This window comes from Phyllostomus discolor, chromosome 3 (assembly GCF_004126475.2).
Source record: "Phyllostomus discolor isolate MPI-MPIP mPhyDis1 chromosome 3, mPhyDis1.pri.v3, whole genome shotgun sequence".
NCBI lineage: Eukaryota > Metazoa > Chordata > Mammalia > Chiroptera > Phyllostomidae > Phyllostomus > Phyllostomus discolor.
In genome coordinates, this window is record NC_040905.2 from 209,132,236 (window position 1) to 209,150,049 (window position 17,814).

Sequence of the window (17,814 nt, forward strand, 5' to 3'; positions counted from 1 at the left end):
AAGGAGTCGGTAAGGGACGGGAGAGACGGAGGCAGGAAGCACCCCGTCCCCACCCCCCCACCCCGGTTAACCACCTTCTCTGTGCCGCCTGGCGTGTCTCCCTCCCAGCACATGTCACACTGCATCGCATTATCCGTGTATTTGTCTGTCTCTCCCACCGCACCGCGAGCTCCTCCGAGTGGGGACTGTCTGACTCATCATCTCCCATGGCCAGGGCCCGGCGCGGGGCCTGGCGCAGAGCAGCTGCGCCCAAATATGTCCTAGACAGAATGTAATTGAATTACATAAAAAGCCACGTCTGGCTGCTCGAGTTTAGTGAGCGGCAGGGTTTGCCGGGGAAGTTCCCAGGCCCTGGGGTCCCGCAGACCCTCGGGTGTGGACCCTAGCCCTGCCACCCCTAACCGGGGGACCTTGGATAAGTCACTGCCCCTCTCCCAGCCTCAGCTGCCTTGTCGGTGAAATGGTGATTCCCATGCCAGAGCACTGTTTTGAGGACTTGGGGACTCAGTCGGCATTTATTAAGGACCTCTTGTGTGCTAAGCCTTGTGCCAGGCACTGGGGTACAGTGGGGGACATGCCAGCAGTGTGCAAGCCCTGCCCTCTGAAGCTCACGGTCTTGCAAAAGCGAAAAGTACATGCCCAGCATCTAGAAAGATGAATAAACTCAGGACTCCTCATCCTGCTCCTTCCCCACTGAAGCAGTTGGCTCCTCCCCAGCAGCCTCTGACCTCCCCAGAGGAGGGGCAGGGTGAGGACAGGAGATAGAGGGGGCCTCCCTAGGGCTCCAAAAGGAGACCTTGACCCCAGGAGCCCAGGACTCTCTGTCCCCAACCCTGGCGTGCAGGAAGCTGTGTGTGTCCAGGTCAGGCTCTGAGCTAGGGGGGCAGGAGACCGGGGTTCTTGCCCTGGCCCTCTCCCAGCCCCGTGTGACCCTGAGTATGTCTTTCTCCTTCCTGGGCCTCTATGTGCCGCTCCATGGATGAGGTGGCTGAGCAGCTCTTCACAGCCCCCCGGGCTCCAGCCTGCTCCCCGCTTTCCGGGACCCTGGGGATCCCATGACTATGAGTCCCAACGGCTCGATCCCAGAGAGGCCTCCACCCTCATGCTTGTGCCAGCCGGGGTGGGGCCGCGGGGTGCAGGGCCGGGTGGGGAGGAGAAGAGCTGACAGGACGGAGTGAATTTGCACCCCCGAGAGCTAGCCCGAAGGACTGCCGAGGTCGCATCAGTGCAGGCACGTGTCTGCGGTACAGACATCAGGTCTGGGGGGCTGTGATTTGGGGACCCCTCGGTCCAGTTCTTATAGGGGCCGGGTTTCCATGGGGCTGAAGGCCAGGGGGCTGTCACCGCAGAGTCGGACAGAGCCGGGCCCGGGGTCCGCTCCGTCAGACCCTGGCTGCGCAGCCCGAACATCTGAGCGTCTCGGAGCCTCACCTTGACTCTCCTCTCACCTGTGCATGAGGGTAGCCACAGCGCCTGCCTCGCGGGGCTCTTGTGTGGGATCCACGAGATATTGCCCACGAAAAGCTTGGCATGCAGTAGGCACTTAGGAAGCATGAGTCCTTTTCCTTGCCTCCTTCTCCCCCCCCCCCTCATCCCCAGCCCCAGCCAGATGGCTCTGGGAAGGGGAAGTGGTCTGCTGCCCCTGGCCACAGCGGAAGGGAGGGGAGGGGGTGTGGCTCCGTTTCCTTGGGATCCGCTCTGTGGCCTCGGGACTCTTGCGCGCGCGCGCGGGGTTACCCCGTGCCTCGGTTTCTTCTGGGCCGAATGGCAGTGACTGGGTTGGGGCAGGGACTTCCTGTTGGCTCAGAACCAACTCGAGGCAGACCCGAGGCGGGCCTGGGGACTTGGTCTCGTCTCCTGCCAGCTCAGATGCATGAATTCTGTGACCCAGGGGACTCTGAGGGGCTTTTTCCCACCTTCCTCAGCTGCCGTCTGCCCTCAGTGACCAGAAGCCTTTGGGCCAAGGTGCGCGGGATGGGGCGGGGGGGCACTTCGGGGCCTGTTTGGAGCTCCTAGCGGCAGGACAGGTGCTGCAGGGACAGAGGGAGCCTCCTGCATCCTTGACCCTCCTCTCACCTCCAATTCACTGCAGGGACTTCCTGCCCCGAGGATCTGGCATCGTCACCAGACGCCCCCTGGTCCTGCAGCTGGTCAATGCCACCACAGGTACGCGCCCTCCTCGGCCAGGCTGGCCTCTCCAGCCTCCCACCCTACCCTCTAGGAGAGGTCCAGCACAGCGGCTGAACTAGGTGCTGTATGATTTGGCGGGGGCGGGGCTTCCCCTCTTTGGGCCTCATCCCATCTGGACGGTGAGGATAAAAATGCATGACGGAGAGGTGGGGAGGGAGGAGAAGGCAGCGTTTGGGCTGGGGTGCTATTCCCGGTGGCAGATGGGACCCAGGTGGGTTCCGGGCTGTGATGCTTACTCCCCCTCCTCCTCTCCAACACCTTCACCCCACGCTTTTGGAGCAGAATATGCCGAGTTCCTGCACTGCAAGGGGAAGAAATTCACCGACTTCGAGGAGGTGCGTCTGGAGATCGAGGCTGAGACCGACCGGGTCACAGGCACCAACAAAGGCATCTCGCCGGTGCCCATCAACCTCCGCGTCTACTCGCCGCACGGTGAGAAAACCTGGCGGCCTTCCGCGCCTCTGGGCTCCCCTGCTTAGCCCGGCCCCTGAGGACTATTTTCTTGGCTCCACCCCTTTTCTAGCTCCGCCCTTCAGCTGAGTCCGCCTCGGCAGGGACCTCCTCAGAGCATCCTACCCCAAGCCGCCCCCTGCCGTGACCCCGCCCAGTCCCGGGCACGCCTTCTACGCCTTCCACGGGCCTCACTGGGGCTCTGGGCGTGTCCTAACCCCGCCCACCTGCAGCCGCGCTCCCTAGGGGGTCCTCTGTAAACCGTGCTCCTAAATCCCCCCACCTACTGCCCAGCCACTCACCTTGCGCCCGCCCTCTATCCGCCCCGTCCAGTGCTGAACCTGACCCTGGTGGACTTGCCCGGAATGACCAAGGTCCCGGTGGGAGACCAACCTCCCGACATCGAGTTTCAGATCCGGGACATGCTCATGCAGTTCGTCACCAAGGAGAACTGCCTCATCCTGGCCGTGTCCCCGGCCAATTCCGACCTGGCCAACTCCGATGCCCTCAAGATCGCCAAGGAGGTGGACCCTCAGGGTAAGTTCCCACCCAAAGCCGGCGACAGCGCGAGCCCCGGAGATCTTTTATTCACAGGGTAAGGGAGAGCCGCTGGAGGGTGGGATCCGACCTATGCCTTTAAAAATCACCTTGGCCCTGACCGAGATGGCTCCTCCACTGTTGGAGGGCCACCCGGCAAAGCGAAAGGCCGCTGGTTGGATTCCAGTCGGGGCACATGCCCGGGTTGTGGGCCAGGTCCCCTGTTGGGGCGTGTGCGAGAGGCAACCCATCCGATGTGTCTCTCACGCATCGATGATTCTCTCTCTTTCTCCCCTCCTTCCCCTCTCTCTAAAAATAAATACAGCCTGGCTGGCTTAGTTCAGTGGATTGAGCGTGGGCTGCAAACCAAAGTGTCGCAGGTTCGATTCCCAGCCAGGGTACATGCCTGGGTTGCAGGCCATGACCCCCAGCAACCGCACATTGATGTTTCCCTCTCTCTCTCTCTCTCTCTCCCCCTCTCCCTTCCCTCTCTAAAAATAAATAAAATCTTTTTAAAAATACAAATAAATACATAAAATCTTTCAGGGAAAAAATGTTAAAAAACCATTTTGGCTGCTCTGTAGAGAAGGAATGGGTCAGGCAGGCGGCGGGTGATGCGGGGGGAGGGGAGATGGGGCGGCAGGGTGGCGGCGGGAGCGCGCGGGCCACCTCCATCGTTGCCGCCCTCCAGGTCAGCGCACCATCGGCGTCATCACCAAGCTGGACCTGATGGACGAGGGCACGGACGCCCGAGACGTGCTGGAGAACAAGCTGCTGCCCCTGCGCAGAGGTAGTCAGGCCGCTCCTCCTCCCGCCCGCTGCGCTGCCCTTCCCCTCCCCTCTACCCCGCCCCCCGCAAGGGGTTGACCCTGACCTTGACCCCATCCACAGGCTACATCGGGGTGGTGAACCGGAGCCAGAAGGACATCGATGGCAAAAAGGACATCACGGCCGCCCTGGCGGCCGAACGCAAGTTCTTCCTGTCCCACCCATCCTACCGACACTTGGCTGACCGGATGGGCACACCCTACCTGCAGAAGGTCCTCAACCAGGTAGGGCTCGGCCCTCGTGAGGCCCCCTGGGGAAACCGGCACGAGAACAGAATCCTTGAAGTGGGGTTTGTGAGGGCGACCAGCCGCGATGAGCAGCATGAACCATTCCCTGCCTGGGGCCTGGGGGAGGGGAGCCCTGGAATCCCCCGGGGTGAAGAGAAGACGGGGGTCTAGTGTGGAGGGCAGCGCGGGCAGGGGCTGGGGTTTGGAGGCCAGGACTGGCCTGTTTGGGCCGAAGACCGTGGTTCCTCCGGAAGTGGGGAGGGGCCGATCTGGAGCGGGGACGGCGACCCCAGCAGCTCCCCCAGGGTGTGCCTCCATCTGCACTGGGGCCTCAGAAATCCAGGCGCGCCTGTGTGAGATGAGGGAAGGAAGGCAGTAGGGAACGCGGTGTGGCGTGGAACAGGATTTGGGAGTCGTAAGGCCACGGATCTGGGTTCCAGTCCCGACTCTGTCACTCACGGGCTGGGACAGTGAGTGTCCAGCTCTCTGAGCTTCCGTCTCTGCGTCTGTACAACGGTGACAGTGGCGATAAGGCCCCGTGTCATCGGCCACGCAGGTTCCGGCGGATTCTGTGTGGGAGGACCTGGCCAGAGTGAGCCTCCCAGCTCCAGCAGGGGGCAGCCAGCCTGCCTGCCAGTCATCCCCGCCCCCGATGTATTTCGTGCCCCCTTTGTGGTGTCCAAAAATAGTCAAAAGTCAGGTAACTTCAAATAAAAATCTAGATTCCTGGCCTCTTTGAAAATTGAGTTATTCAATCATTAATTCAATTAATTCACCTGTCTGAGGACCTACTGTGTGCCAGGCCCTGCCCTCAGGCAGCTTTTCTTCTGGGGGGCAGGGCCGCAGTGGGCAGGGCCCTGGCTGCCTCTTTAGCTCTCCCGCTCACCGCTCACCGGTCCACAGCCTCCCTGGCATCCTTGGTCCTTGCCTGGCCCTGCGGGCATTCGGGGTTTGGTACTTATGACCCGGGGCCTTAACCCTTGTCTGGCCCCACCCCCAGCAACTGACCAACCACATCCGGGACACGCTGCCGGGGCTGCGGAACAAGCTGCAGAGCCAGTTGCTGTCCATTGAGAAGGAGGTGGAAGAGTACAAGAACTTCCGTCCTGACGACCCGGCACGCAAGACCAAGGCCCTGCTGCAGTGAGGGTCCCCCCCAACTCTCAACTCCCCATCCCTGAGCTGCGCCTTCCCCCAGCCTCCGGGCCCAGGGCTCTCCCAGGTCCCCGCGCCACTGGCCCGCCGCAACCCTCAGGCCACGCCCCTCTCCCCCCAGGATGGTCCAGCAGTTCGCCGTGGACTTTGAGAAGCGCATCGAGGGCTCGGGGGACCAGATCGACACCTACGAACTGTCGGGGGGAGCCCGCATCAACCGCATCTTCCACGAGCGCTTCCCCTTTGAGCTGGTCAAGGTAGGACACGCTTGGCTCCGGGGGGTAGGAGGGCCCCGGACCACCCACCCGCACCGCCAGGACTCTCCCACGCTTACCTTGGCCCCTGCTCCCAGCCCCCGGAGTGGGGTGGGCCCCATGGTGACCTCCCAGAGAGCGAGCCAGGGCCTGACGGGCTGGCCGTCTCTCCCTCTCCTACACAGATGGAGTTCGACGAGAAGGAGCTCCGAAGGGAGATCAGCTATGCCATTAAGAATATCCATGGCATCAGGCACGTACTGGGACCGGGGCGGGGGCCCAGCCGCAGAGGGCCGGGGGTCTAGTGCAGAGGCACAGGGAGTGGAGGAGCAAGCCTCCCTCGGGGAAGACCTAGAGCCCTGGTCCCCAGCCCCCTCCACCCCGACTTTCTGGCCCCCAGTTCGCACAGGCTCCTGCGGGGGAAGGTGGACGGGAGGCCCGAGCCACCCCACTCCCTGCAGCCTGCTGCCCTCCTTTGCTGTCCTGGGATCCGGGCCTGGAGGCTGGGCGGGCTGGGTGGAGCCCAGGACACAGGTGGCCAGGTAACGCCCACTGGGCCTGGGTGCCCTGCCCAGCTCTAGGGTGAGACAGCTCCCCCAGTTCTATCCAGGTGGCTGCACAAGGCTGTCCCAGCCCCTGGGTAGGGCGTGGGGAGCGGGGGGCATCCAGGTATCGGTCTGTGTCCTTTTATGATGGGATGGGGCCTCTCCACCCTCCAGACCCCCCAGGCCCTCCACAGCCCCAGGGTCCCTAAGCGGGCCCATCCCACTGTACTCCTCACCCCTGAGCCGGCCCCAAGGCCCGTGGAGCAGGGAGGGGGACTGAGAACCAGACTGTTCCCTAATAGCTGAGGCCCACCTCAGGGACCCAGACCCACACCCCGTGTTCTTGCAGCGGGAAAACTTAAAGGGCCCGCTCCGTGCCGGGCAGCGAACCAGACCAGAGTGAGTGCCCCTGCTCTCACGCAGCTTCCTGTCCAAGGTCTGGCATTGAGTTTCTAGACTGATACCTGCGCTGGCCGAGGCACAGGGAGGAAAACAGCCTCTCCTGGTCTTAATACAAAATACTTTGTTCCTGGAGAGGCTCCCAAAGAGATCCCAGTGCAGCAGTTTTCAAACCGTGTCTGGCCCTAGAACCTTTAGCATGAACAGGGTCTTAAGAGGAAGTTAAGACATGAAAGGACGATATAAGCAGATCTTGTCTTGGCCCGATGAGCAGCGATTAGAAGTCCTTATCCTTAGAGTCCCTGCCCATTTTACAGATGGGGACCCTGAAGCCCACAGAGGGGTAGTGGGACGGCCCCGAGGGCAGAGCTCAGAGGTGTGGGGGGGGCGGGGGGGCCCGGGGGGCCCTGGCCTGTGACACTGCCCTTCTCCCGCTCCGGGCGTTCAGAACGGGGCTCTTTACCCCAGACATGGCCTTTGAGACCATTGTGAAAAAGCAGGTGAAGAAGACCCGAGAGCCGTGTCTCAAGTGTGTGGACATGGTTATCTCGGAGCTAATCAGCACCGTTAGACAGTGCTCCAAGAAGGTAACCCGGCGGCCCGCCGGCCCGCACCTCTGCCCGCCTCCCGCACTGCTGACAGGCGCCCCTCCCCCACGCCCCCCCCACTGTCTCCCCGGTAGCATGTCCAGACCTCAGCGGGGTGGGAGAGGCAGGCCACCTCGGACGAGGACAGGGGGACTCTCCGAGGGGGCCTCACCCACCCCCCTGGCCCCCGGGCCCAGGACACCAAGGGACTAGAGGCTGGTAAGACAGGGATGCTGGCGGCTGTTTAACCCGGAGAGCCCGCCGAGGGCTCCCCCTGCTCGGGGAGAGTAGGGCTTGAGGTGGTCCTGAGCCCCCGCTCCGCCCTCAGACACGGGTCCTTCTGGGGACTCCAGGGAGAGGTCTTGGGGGAGCCTTGGCCCGGGAGGCAGGTGAGGGACAGGACCTTCTTGGGTGCTGCTCTAGGGGCCTGGACGGCCAGAGGGGTGCAGAGGACCCAGGTCCAGCAGGTACCCTGAGCCCTCGCTGCCCTTCACCCTCCCCGTTCTCATGCCGCCCTCACCGAGGACCCCCACTCGGGGCCCTCCCCCTCCCCTTCATCCGCATCTCCTTCCAGAGACAGAGCCCCCTTCCCTCTGCTCTGCCTTCTGAGCCTCACGGAACCCCGCAAGGAGGGCAGGGCAGGGCAGGGCAGGGAGGATGGCGCCTGTTGCACGGCAGGAAAACTGAGGCTCAGGAGACCAAGTGACTTGTCCAAGGTCATGTGAGCTAGTAGGTGGCGGAGCTGCTCCTGGAAGCCAAGGCTTTGGACTCCGAGTCCAGTGCTCATTTGATTCCGCCCCCCCAGCCTCCCTTCCTTTCCTACCCCCACTGCTGCCCTGGCCCCTCTCTGTCACCACCTCCACTCTTTCTGTCTTTCCTCTTCTCTCTCTTCTGTCTTTCTGAGCCGAGTTCCTCCAGCCCTCTTCGGAGGAGAGGCAAAGGATGCCCCTTGAGGAGAAAGCGAGGGGCAGGAGGAGAGTGGGGCGCTGGAGAGCGGAGGTCAGGCAGCTACCCTGCAGCTGCAGGGGTGCCATGCACACCGCAGTCTGTGCGCGTGGAGCCCCCTGCAGCTGTGCCGTGCACCGTGGGGCAGCCGGGTGCAGCCACCCCGGCGGAAGCAGGGAACTGCGCTGGGCTCCGGAGTCGGGGTGAAGGGAACGCAAGAGGTGCCGGGAAACCTAGAATTGACCAGAATGGGTGGGTGGTGTTCTGGCCTGGGGCAGCCCCTTGGGAGGACCCACGGCTGTGACAAAGGTGGCATTGGAAGAGATTGGAAGAGACAGAGAGAGGGCAGGCTCAGGGTAGCTGGGGAGCGAGGGGCCAAGCCCTGGCGGGAAAACCTGAACCCAGTGAGGGGCCTCGTGCGGAGCAGGGCGTTCGGTCCTTCAGCAGCACCCTCCCCCACACCCACAGAACCTGGGGGGTGCTCGGCAGCACCCGGGAGGTGCCGGCCCCGGGTGGTGGGAGGGAGGGCCGGCCCCACGCTCACATTGTCTTCTGTTCTCTCTCTCTCTCTCTCTCTGTGTCGGTGTCTCTCTCTCTTCCCCCATGCCTGTGCCATCCTCCACCTCGACCCTGGCCCTGCTTGGCTTTCACTCCCCTCCTTGTCCCCACCCGCCCGCCCGCCTGTGGCTACTCCTCCTCTTGTCCCCTCCCCCTCCCTGGGTGCAGGACGGGCCTCTTCACACCTGACCTCGCTTTTGAAGCCACAGTGAAAAAGCAGGTGCAGAAGCTCAAAGAGCCCAGTATCAAGTGTGTGGATATGGTAGTCAGTGAGCTCACGTCCACCATCAGAAAGTGTAGTGAAAAGGTACGGCGGCCGCCTGGGTGGGGCTGGGCCTGGCCATCCCTCCCGCACGGCCACGGCCTCCTGTGGGCAGAGCTGTCTGCTGAGCAGGCCTGGCAGCCCCTCGGCCACCCACATGGACGCCCACGCTGGCCAGGCGATTCCCGGCCCTGAACTTCCCTGCCAGTGTGTAACCCTGGGTCTACTTGCACTCACAGTCCCCCCTGGCCTCCATGTCTGCCAGAAGGCTGTGCTCCAACCCAAGCATCCTCGGAGCCGTGGCCCTTCCCACCAGTGACAGTGACAGTGACAGTGACGACAGTGAGGATGAGGAGCAGGCTGCTCCTACATGCCGAGCACTAGGCTAAGTGCTCGTCTTTGTAATCTGACTTAACAACCCTAAAAAGTGGTGGTGTTATCCCCATTGTACAGATGACGAAACTGAGTCTCAGGGAAGAAGAGCGGAGTGGATTTTAGATTAGGGAGGCATCTGGGACCAGGGCCCCCCCGCGTCGGGGAGCTGTCCCGGTCCCGCAGAACCAATTTGCCTAAAAGCATATTGGACTGCTCATTTGACATGAATCCATATGCGCTGGGCAGGGTCGGCCCCTTTTCGAGACATCTGTGACCTTTTAGATGCCTTTTTCCCACTCGTCTACTTTTGGGCATTTTGAAGATTTTTAGCCAGATTGCCTGAAGCAGTTCTCCCCAGGGGGAGTCCAGGGGCATCAGTGGCCTGAGGCATCCTTTCCGGACTTCAAAGGCTGCCTCTCGGATCCTAGGCAAGGTTGCCCTGGGAAAAGTGTTCATCAACTTAGATTTCTCCAAATTTTTTTTTCTATACATAGATTTGTTTGTTTTGTTATGGGATCACACTATGAATGTATTACCATCCTGCTTTTCTTAAAATCCTTTTTAAAAGATTTTATTTAGTTACTTTTAGAGAGGACAGGGGAGAAAGAGAGGGACAGAAACAGTGTGTGGTTGCCTCTTGAGTGCCGCACACTGGGGACCTGGCCCGCACCCCAGGCCTGTGCCCTGACTGGGAATCGAACCGGTGACCCTTTGGTTCGCAACCTGTGCTCAGTCTACTGAGCCACACCAGCCAGAGTTCATCCTGCTTTTTCTCTTAAAAACGTGAATTTTAATTTTTCTTTTTTTTGTTAATTACAGTTGGCATTCAGTATTATTTTATATTAGTTTCAGATGTACAGCATAGTGGTTAGACATTTATGTAATTTAATGTAAATTATAAACTTTTGGAAACAGCCCATGTGTCCACTGAGAGGAGACCGATTACATAAAACATTACACGGACAATTTTTTTATCTTTTTTAAAAGATTTTATTTATTTATTTTTAGAGAGGGAAGGGAGGGAGAAAGAGAGAGAAACATCAATGTGCAGTCGCTGGGGGCCGTGGCCTGCAACCCAGGCATGTGCCCTGACTGAGAATCGAACCTGCGATACTTTGGTTCGCAGCCCGTGCTCAATCCACTGAGCTATAACAGCCAGGTACACAGACAATTTAAACCAACACAGTCGTCCCTTGGAGATGTCATGGCTTTGATTCCAGACCTCTACTGGGAAAGAAATCACGATAAAGCAAGTCACGCAAATTTTTTTGTGTGTGTTTTCCAGTGTATACAAGTTATCTTTACCCTATACTGCAGTCTGTTAAGTGTACAACAGCATTTTGTCTCAAAAAAGCAACATATATACCTTCACTTTAACACACTTCGTTGCTAAAACATGCCAGCCGTCATCTGAGACTCCAGTGAGTCGCAGGCTTTTTGCTGGTGGAGGGTCTTACCTTCGATTTGTAACACACGCAGCATCGGCGAAGGGCGAGCCAACGAGGCGTGCCTGCAGCTGCCTAAAGGGCAAGGCATGCCCGTTTCCTGTCATATGTCCCTCCACAACACCCTATGTGTGTGTGGGACGGGGAGCAGGTTTCAGGAAAGAATGTGTCCTACTTGGGGGGGAATGTATATGAGTGATAATGTCCCAAAGACGCATCCACCAAAATGCTAACTGCTACTTTAAGAGAGAGAGCAAGAACATAGGAATTTTTCCATGTTATTGCACAAGTTTTAATCACTTTCAACTTTTTTATGATGAGTCTGTATGATTTTTGTGAACCCCCCCAAAAATGATCAACAACAAATTTCAAAAGGAAATCTTTGAAATTCTTTCTTTTAAAAGCGTTCCACCTTTTGAGTTATTTCATGCATACACATTATTTTTTTCTTTATGTGGCAAAATTCACCTATCTTTGTCCTTTTTTTTTTTTCCCCTCCCCAGATGTTCTAAGTGTCCAAGGCCTGCCAGGGAAAAATAGTCAACTGTAATTATTCCTGGGCTTGCTGGGATCGGTTTTCCCCTCTGGACAGAACCCGGAGTTCAGGGTCAGGCGTGTGACGTGCCGCTCAGGCCTCACAACCAGCTCTCAGAGGGGCGGCGCCATTACTGCCGCACTTTCCACGGGGAGAAGCCGAGGCTCGGAGAGGTCCGGCCACGGCCCCGAGGCGTGTCGGCGGGGCTGGCGCTGGCTTTGAACCAGAGCCATGTGACTCCAGGGCCTGTGCCTGACCACTTACTGGTGGGCTCCAGCTCACCGCCCGCCTCGGCCAAGGCCTGAGAGAGGAAAGTTCCACTTTAGAAACTGGCTAAACGTTCTGGGAATGCTCAGGGGCCGTCAGAATGGAAAAAGATGCTCACAAGGAATAGAGAGCTCCTCCAAGGGGCTGAGGCTGCCCTGCGTGTGTGACACGTGGAGAACTTGGCCAACGTAACGACCGGGCGGCTAGTGGGAGGACTGGTCATGCTCTTTGGCAAATTGCTCCCTCCTCCCCCTCCTCCCTCCTTGCCCACCCTCCCCCTTCCCCGGCAGCCCCACCCTGCAAGGGAACACTCGGGACCACCTCAGAGGACGCCTTCTGGTGGTGGTGACTCAGTCCCAAGTCTCCGCTCCAACTCGGAGACTTCCTTCCAGAAGGAACGGGAACCACTCCTTGAGCCTCCCCGTGGGTTTGTGTTTTAGCCCCTGGCCTCGGGCTGCGCCTCCCCCCGCAGACCCCCCTGGCCTCGGCCACGTCAGGCCCTGGTCAGGTGGGGCGGGAGGACGCGACATCTCTCACGTCTGCCCCCCTGGGCCGGCACCCAGGGCGCTGCTTCCGCCCCACCCTCCTTCCTCTGCCAGTGTCCCCACCCCCCCTCCTTGGCCTCCATCTTGCCCTCAGAATTGGTACCCGTGACCTAGTCACGCTAACCTGCGGCTCTCTTCCCGCCTGAGTGGCCCGGCCCAGGGACAAACAAGCGGTCCTCGCTTTGCCCCATTTGGGTCCCCCGTGGCCACTGAGGGGCAGCGTGGGCCAGCAGGACTGGGCATCCCTGTGGGTGGGCTCCCACCCTCAGCAGCTCAGCCAGTCTTCCTCCCTGAGGGGCTGCCGGCTCACGCATGAGTCAGAGGGCACAGGAGGGCAGAGACATCCATCCTCCATTCATTCCCACGCCCCTTCGGCGCGCCCTCCCCGAGCACTGGCGGCACACCTGGCCCTGCCTTCAGGGCAATTAGAATACAGTCTGATGAGGGAAGGTGACAGCGAGGTCCCCCCCCCCGCCAATCCAGCTCCTGGGTGGTCAGGGCAGGATGGAGGTGACATCCAGCAGTGACTGGAAGGAGGAGGCGTCACCCTGGGCCTTGTCCCCCCCAGTCCAGCTGAGCTGAGGGCAGAGCCCACAGGCAGAGCGGGAAGGCTTGGAGCGTTTCCCTGCAGCCTCAGTTGATAAAAACTGGGAGGAAGTGGGTGCCGCTGAGCTCCCGACCCCAGAGCAGCGGGGTAGAGACAGGTTGGCTGGCCAGCCTGGAGCCAGACGGACGTGGCTGGAGATGATGGTGCCAGTCCCGAGCCCGCCAAGAGGGGCACACCGGGGTGGGCTCTACCGAGAGGGCCAGGGGCCCAGCCAGGCCCCCGCGGGGTACTGCTCATGCTGCTGGCACCCCGCTCCGCATGCCCCCGCCCACCCCCCACCCCTGTGTCCTCGCATGCCCGTGTCTGTGGCTCCCGCATGTCCTCCGTGTGACTGCTGGCTTCCCCTGCCTCAGGGCTCTGACAAGGAGCATTGCCTGTCCCCAGCCTGATTCGGGAGGCCAGTCGGCACCTCGGGCCCTGCCCTCCCCAGATCCTTCCTGGATAGGGATGCCCTGCCTGACTCCCCACCTGACTGTCCCTCTGAGCCTTCAGGCGAGGGGGAGCCCCGAGGGTCAGGGAGAGCCCCGGGAGCTAACAGGCCACCAAGCCAAGGCCTCGGTGCAATGTCCGGTTCCAAGACGGCTGCCACCAAGACGGCCCCAAGGAGCAAGCGGGTTCCCGTGGCAGTTCTGCCTGCGGGACCGCCCTCTCACCCCTGGTCGCTAGACAGGACAGTGAAGAAGGCCTAGAACCAGGAGACCCTCGAACTGCCATTCGGGACCCATTCTTGGAGGAAAGGGGTGGCCACGGCTGGATGCCATCAGCTTCCTGGGACCCCAGATCTCTCGGCCCCACCCCCACCCCTCGGGCATTCTGTGGGTGCCTCCCCCCCCACGCGCCTGGACCCCTGGGCTCTGGCGGGGTTGGGGTGTCTCCTGCCCGTGCCCCCCGTGTACGTGGCTGTCTCCCCTCCCGCCCTCCCCCAGCTCCAGCAGTACCCCCGGCTGCGAGAGGAGATGGAGCGGATCGTGACCACCCACATCCGGGAGCGCGAGGGCCGCACCAAGGAGCAGGTGAGGCCACGGCCCCTGACCCCAGCCTTTCGGCCGTCCCGTCCCCAGGCTCTCTTCCTCCTTCCCGCTTTGTCTCTTCTGTGTCAGCCTCCCCGGGCTTCCTGTCCTCACAGCAAATCTCTGCTTCTCTCTCTCTTCTAGTGTGGGGGAATTCACACACACACGCACGCACACCGTAAACTTGACTGTGCAGTTAGTTCTGTGGTATTAAATACGCTCACACGGTTGTGCAAGCACCACCACCGTCCGTTTCCAGAACTTTCCATCTTCCCAGAATGAACTTCTGTCCCTGTTAAATACTGACACCCCATTCCCCTGCCCCCCAGCCCCTGGGGCCCACCATTCTACTTCCTGTTTCTGTGCATGTGGCAACTCTAGGGCCCTCATATAAGTGATAGCATGCCACGTTTGTCCTTCCGTGTCTGGCCGATTCCACTTGGTGTCATGTCCTCACGTCCCCCCGTGTTGGAGATCTGTCAGCATTTCCTCCTGGAGGCTGTGCAGTGTTCCAGCCTGTGCCTGCCCACATTCTGTTTGTCCGTTCGGCTTGTTTCCGCCTTTTGGGTGGCAAATAATTCTCCTACGAACACAGGGGTACAAGCATTACCTTTGAGACCCTGCTTTCAATTCTTGTGGGCCTGTACCTAGAAATGCAATTGCTGGATCATATGGTAATTCTGTGTAATTCTGTGCATGCTAAGTTTTCAAAATGGATTTGAGAGAGAGAGGGAGGGAGAGAAAAACATCAGGGTGAGAGATGGATCAGTGTCAACACATGGATCGGTTGCCTCGCGAACACACCCCAGCCGGTGACTGACCTTGAAACCCAGGCATGTGCCCTGACCGGGAATCCAACCCGCAGCCTTCCAGTCCACGGGACGATACTCCAACCAACTGAGCCACACCGGCCAGGGCTGCATGGTTGTTTTTTGAATAACCACCACACTGATTTCCAAGGCGGCTGCCCCATCTTACACCCCCACCACCTGCCCCTGAACTCCCTAGCAGCCTATCCTCTGATCACCTCTCTTTGGGCCTCTCTCACTGTTTGCTGTGTCTCTGAGTCCCCTATACCTGTTGTAGCCACGCCTCTTCCTTTTATGTAGTCATTCATCAAAAATTCACTCCGTCACAAAGATGTTGCCGGCTGCTGCGTCTGTGCCGGGAGGGGCAGAGGCAGGCAAAGACAGGCAAACCCTCCTCACAGCCCGCATGAGGCTCTCAGACCCGTCCCCTCTCCCTGCCCATCCCTCCTCCTCCGGTCCAAGCCCGCCCCTGGCTACCCCTTCCCAACTGCTGTCCTGACACATCCCCCTGCCACAACCGCACCGGCCCCCATCACTCCCATGTTTGTTTTTGATGTGGCTTGTGAATTCTCCTGGATCTCACCCCCCTGACCGGTGTGGCTCAGCTGGTGGGGGTGGTCCCACAATGCGAAAGGTTGCCGGTGTGATTCTCTCCCTCTTTCTCCTTCCATCCCCTAAAAACAAATAAGTAAAATCTTGAAAAATTCTTATTGACCTCTTTTTAATTACAAAAGGGATAAATACTCAATCACATATTCAGTCAGCACAGACGTGATTCAAGTACAAGGAAGCGTCCTCCGTCACCCCTGCCGCCCCCAGCTCCCCTCCCAGGCATTTTCCTTCACACACAGGTTCCAGGTTCTGTCTTAATCTCAGCGAGCCACATTCCTGCCACGTGGGTGTCATGGCTTTCTCCTCTGAAAATAATTATCGGCACATAACATCAACGGGCTGAGCACCTATTACACCTCAGACAGGTCACCTGCCTCCTCTCCTGGTGTCTTCCCCTGGCGGTGAGGCCGAAACAACTCCTTTGTGGAACCTCAGGCTCTGTGGGGACAGGCCCCAGACCCGCAGGAAGCGGCAGGCCCTGGGTCCGAAGCCTGCAGGCCGCATCTGGGGTGTCCCTCTCATCACAACTCTCGGGCATTTGCAAAGAGGGTCGTCCCGTGCCCGGACCTAGAGACTGCCCGCACTCCTTGATCAGCTTTTATGGTTCAGAGGGCACCATCTTCCCCTTCCGGCGGCCAGTGGCTTGGTCCCCGTTTTTCTCCAGGACGAACCACGCCACACGGAGCACCCTGGTGCATACACACCTTTGCTCCCTTGACGAGTTTGTGCAACATGGTTCTAGAAGTGAGAGTGTGCATTTTACTGTTGTTACATAGTCCCACATTGCCCTCCGAGAGTTTGATAGCAATTTGCATATCACAGCACTGATATGATATTAACAGTGTAAGAGAGAATTCACCTTCTCACAGTTATGCCCACACTGGTCATTGTCAGTATTTAGTACTAAGTTGATAGATTTAAAAGGGTCTCATGGTTTGAACTTACGTTTCTTTATTCATGACGGGCAGGTGCATAACCTACTGGTCATACGCATTTCTTCTATGAACCCATTCACGTTCTTTGACTGTTGTGATTTGTGTTTGTTGGGTAGGAACTCCTTATTTATTACAGATACTCGTGTGTGTGTGTGTGTATTTCACTTATTATAGATTGTGGATGAATTCTGTTATGGGTCCTCTATGTGCTGTAAGTATTTCACACATTTTGAAACTCTGGTGTGTTTCCCACCTCCCTCCCGACCTCTGTGCCCTTGAAGGTCATGCTCCTCATCGACATCGAGCTGGCGTACATGAACACCAACCACGAGGACTTCATCGGCTTTGCCAAGTGAGTGCTCCCCGGGAAGAGAAGGTGACACCACGTGTGTGCGGGGGCGGGTGTCAGGGAAGGACCCAGGCCGGGGCTGACCCTCTGGGGGTGGTGCCCACTGAGCCGTGGCAGTGGAGCCGGGCCTCTTGAAAGGAGAAGCCCTGAGACTGTCCCCCCACCCCGCCCCCCCGCAGTGCGCAGCAGAGGAGCAGCCAGATGAACAAGAAGAAGACCTCAGGCAACCAGGTGAGCGAGCCCCTGCGCCCCGGCCCGAGGGATGGAGGGTGCCGAATGGATGCCGAGCTCTGAGAGCCTCCTCCCCCGAGGGCAGGGGTCCCACGGGGGCCAGGGAGCCCGCCAGCCGCCAGCCACAAGCCTCCCACTCTGCCTCAGTAATCCTCTCTCCTCTCTCCCAATGCTTCTCGTGGTTGCTATGGTTACCTCTTTACAGGATGAGATTCTGGTGAGTACCAGGACCGGGGCTCTTGGCTTGTGTAGCGAGGGGGGAGGAAGGGGCTCACTGTAGTGGGATGGGCGAGAGGGTGCCTTCCGGCTTGAGCCGCTTGCACACGCCAGCCCTGGGTTCTGTGCACGCGCTCTCAGGCCATGGCAAGGCCTGGCCGCAGGCAGAGTCCCCTCCACCTGTCCGTCAGTGCGCATGAGCTAAGCACCGCCTCAGCCGGAGGCAGACCGTGTGGGCCGGGGTGGGTGAAGATGCCTGGCAGGGGCCTGGCACTGAGTAGGTGCTCCTTAAACATCTGTTGGATGGTTGGGAGGATGGATGGATGGATGGGAAAGAAGCATGTTTTTTTTTTTAAGATTTTATTTATTTCTTTTTAGAGAGGGAAGGGAGGGAGGGAGGGAGGGAGAGAGAAAGAGAGAAAGAAACATCAATGTGCGGTTGCTGGGGGTTATGGCCTGCAACCCAGGAATGTACCCTGGCTGGGAATCGAACCTGGGACACTTTGGTTCCCAGCCCGCGCTCAGTCCACTGAGCTACGCCAGCCAGGAAAAGAAGCATGTTTTTAAGCTTGCCTGGCACACAGTAGGTGCTCCGTAGCATAAAGTAATCCACGAGTGGAGTAACTCAGGGCAGCTGGGTTCAGCAAGCACTCACTGGCGCCTACACCGTGCTGGCCGCTGGACGGGAGTCAGACCCTGGCCCTGCCTCTTGGAGACCTAGGCCTCCAGGCTTGGCCCAGGCAGAGTGGGGGTCGGGGGGGAGTGGGAGGGGCTCTGGAGGGGTTTTGGATTAGGGGGGAGGGCGGGGCTGCGGGGGCCCAGGGAGGACGGAGGCTGCGGATCAGCAGCAGGCGGGGCAGCAGCAGGGCGGGGCCTGCTGGTCGGACGCTGAGGTACGAGTGCCAGTGTGTGGCTTTTGGACTCGTTTCCGAAGACAGTGG

The 17,814-nt window shown here is 59.6% G+C and overlaps 1 protein-coding gene across 18 annotated transcripts in view; it reads left to right on the forward strand.

The window, feature by feature from the left end:
• The window catches only part of DNM1 (dynamin 1), a 42,552-nt gene that overhangs the window by 11,153 nt on the left and 13,585 nt on the right, over positions 1–17,814 (forward strand). For 12 of the 18 annotated variants that reach the window (XR_004902372.1, XR_004902371.1, XR_004902367.1 and 9 more), the window contains exons 2-14: positions 2,093–2,166; positions 2,473–2,622; positions 2,974–3,177; positions 3,869–3,967; positions 4,069–4,229; positions 5,233–5,375; positions 5,509–5,644; positions 5,827–5,894; positions 7,034–7,172; positions 13,638–13,724; positions 16,359–16,429; positions 16,606–16,657; positions 16,863–16,874. Coding sequence is in view for 12 of the 18 variants with exons in the window: in XM_028510122.2 (XP_028365923.1) it covers positions 2,093–2,166; positions 2,473–2,622; positions 2,974–3,177; positions 3,869–3,967; positions 4,069–4,229; positions 5,233–5,375; positions 5,509–5,644; positions 5,827–5,894; positions 7,034–7,172; positions 13,638–13,724; positions 16,359–16,429; positions 16,606–16,657; positions 16,863–16,874 (1,396 nt within the window). In the remaining 6 variants the exon portion in view is untranslated. Of the gene's footprint in view, positions 1–2,092; positions 2,167–2,472; positions 2,623–2,973; positions 3,178–3,868; positions 3,968–4,068; positions 4,230–5,232; positions 5,376–5,508; positions 5,645–5,826; positions 5,895–7,033; positions 7,173–8,843; positions 8,983–13,637; positions 13,725–16,358; positions 16,430–16,605; positions 16,658–16,862; positions 16,875–17,814 lie in introns of all 18 variants that reach the window. The other 6 variants (XM_028510124.2, XM_036022300.1, XM_036022295.1 and 3 more) reach the window with 3 other exon arrangements.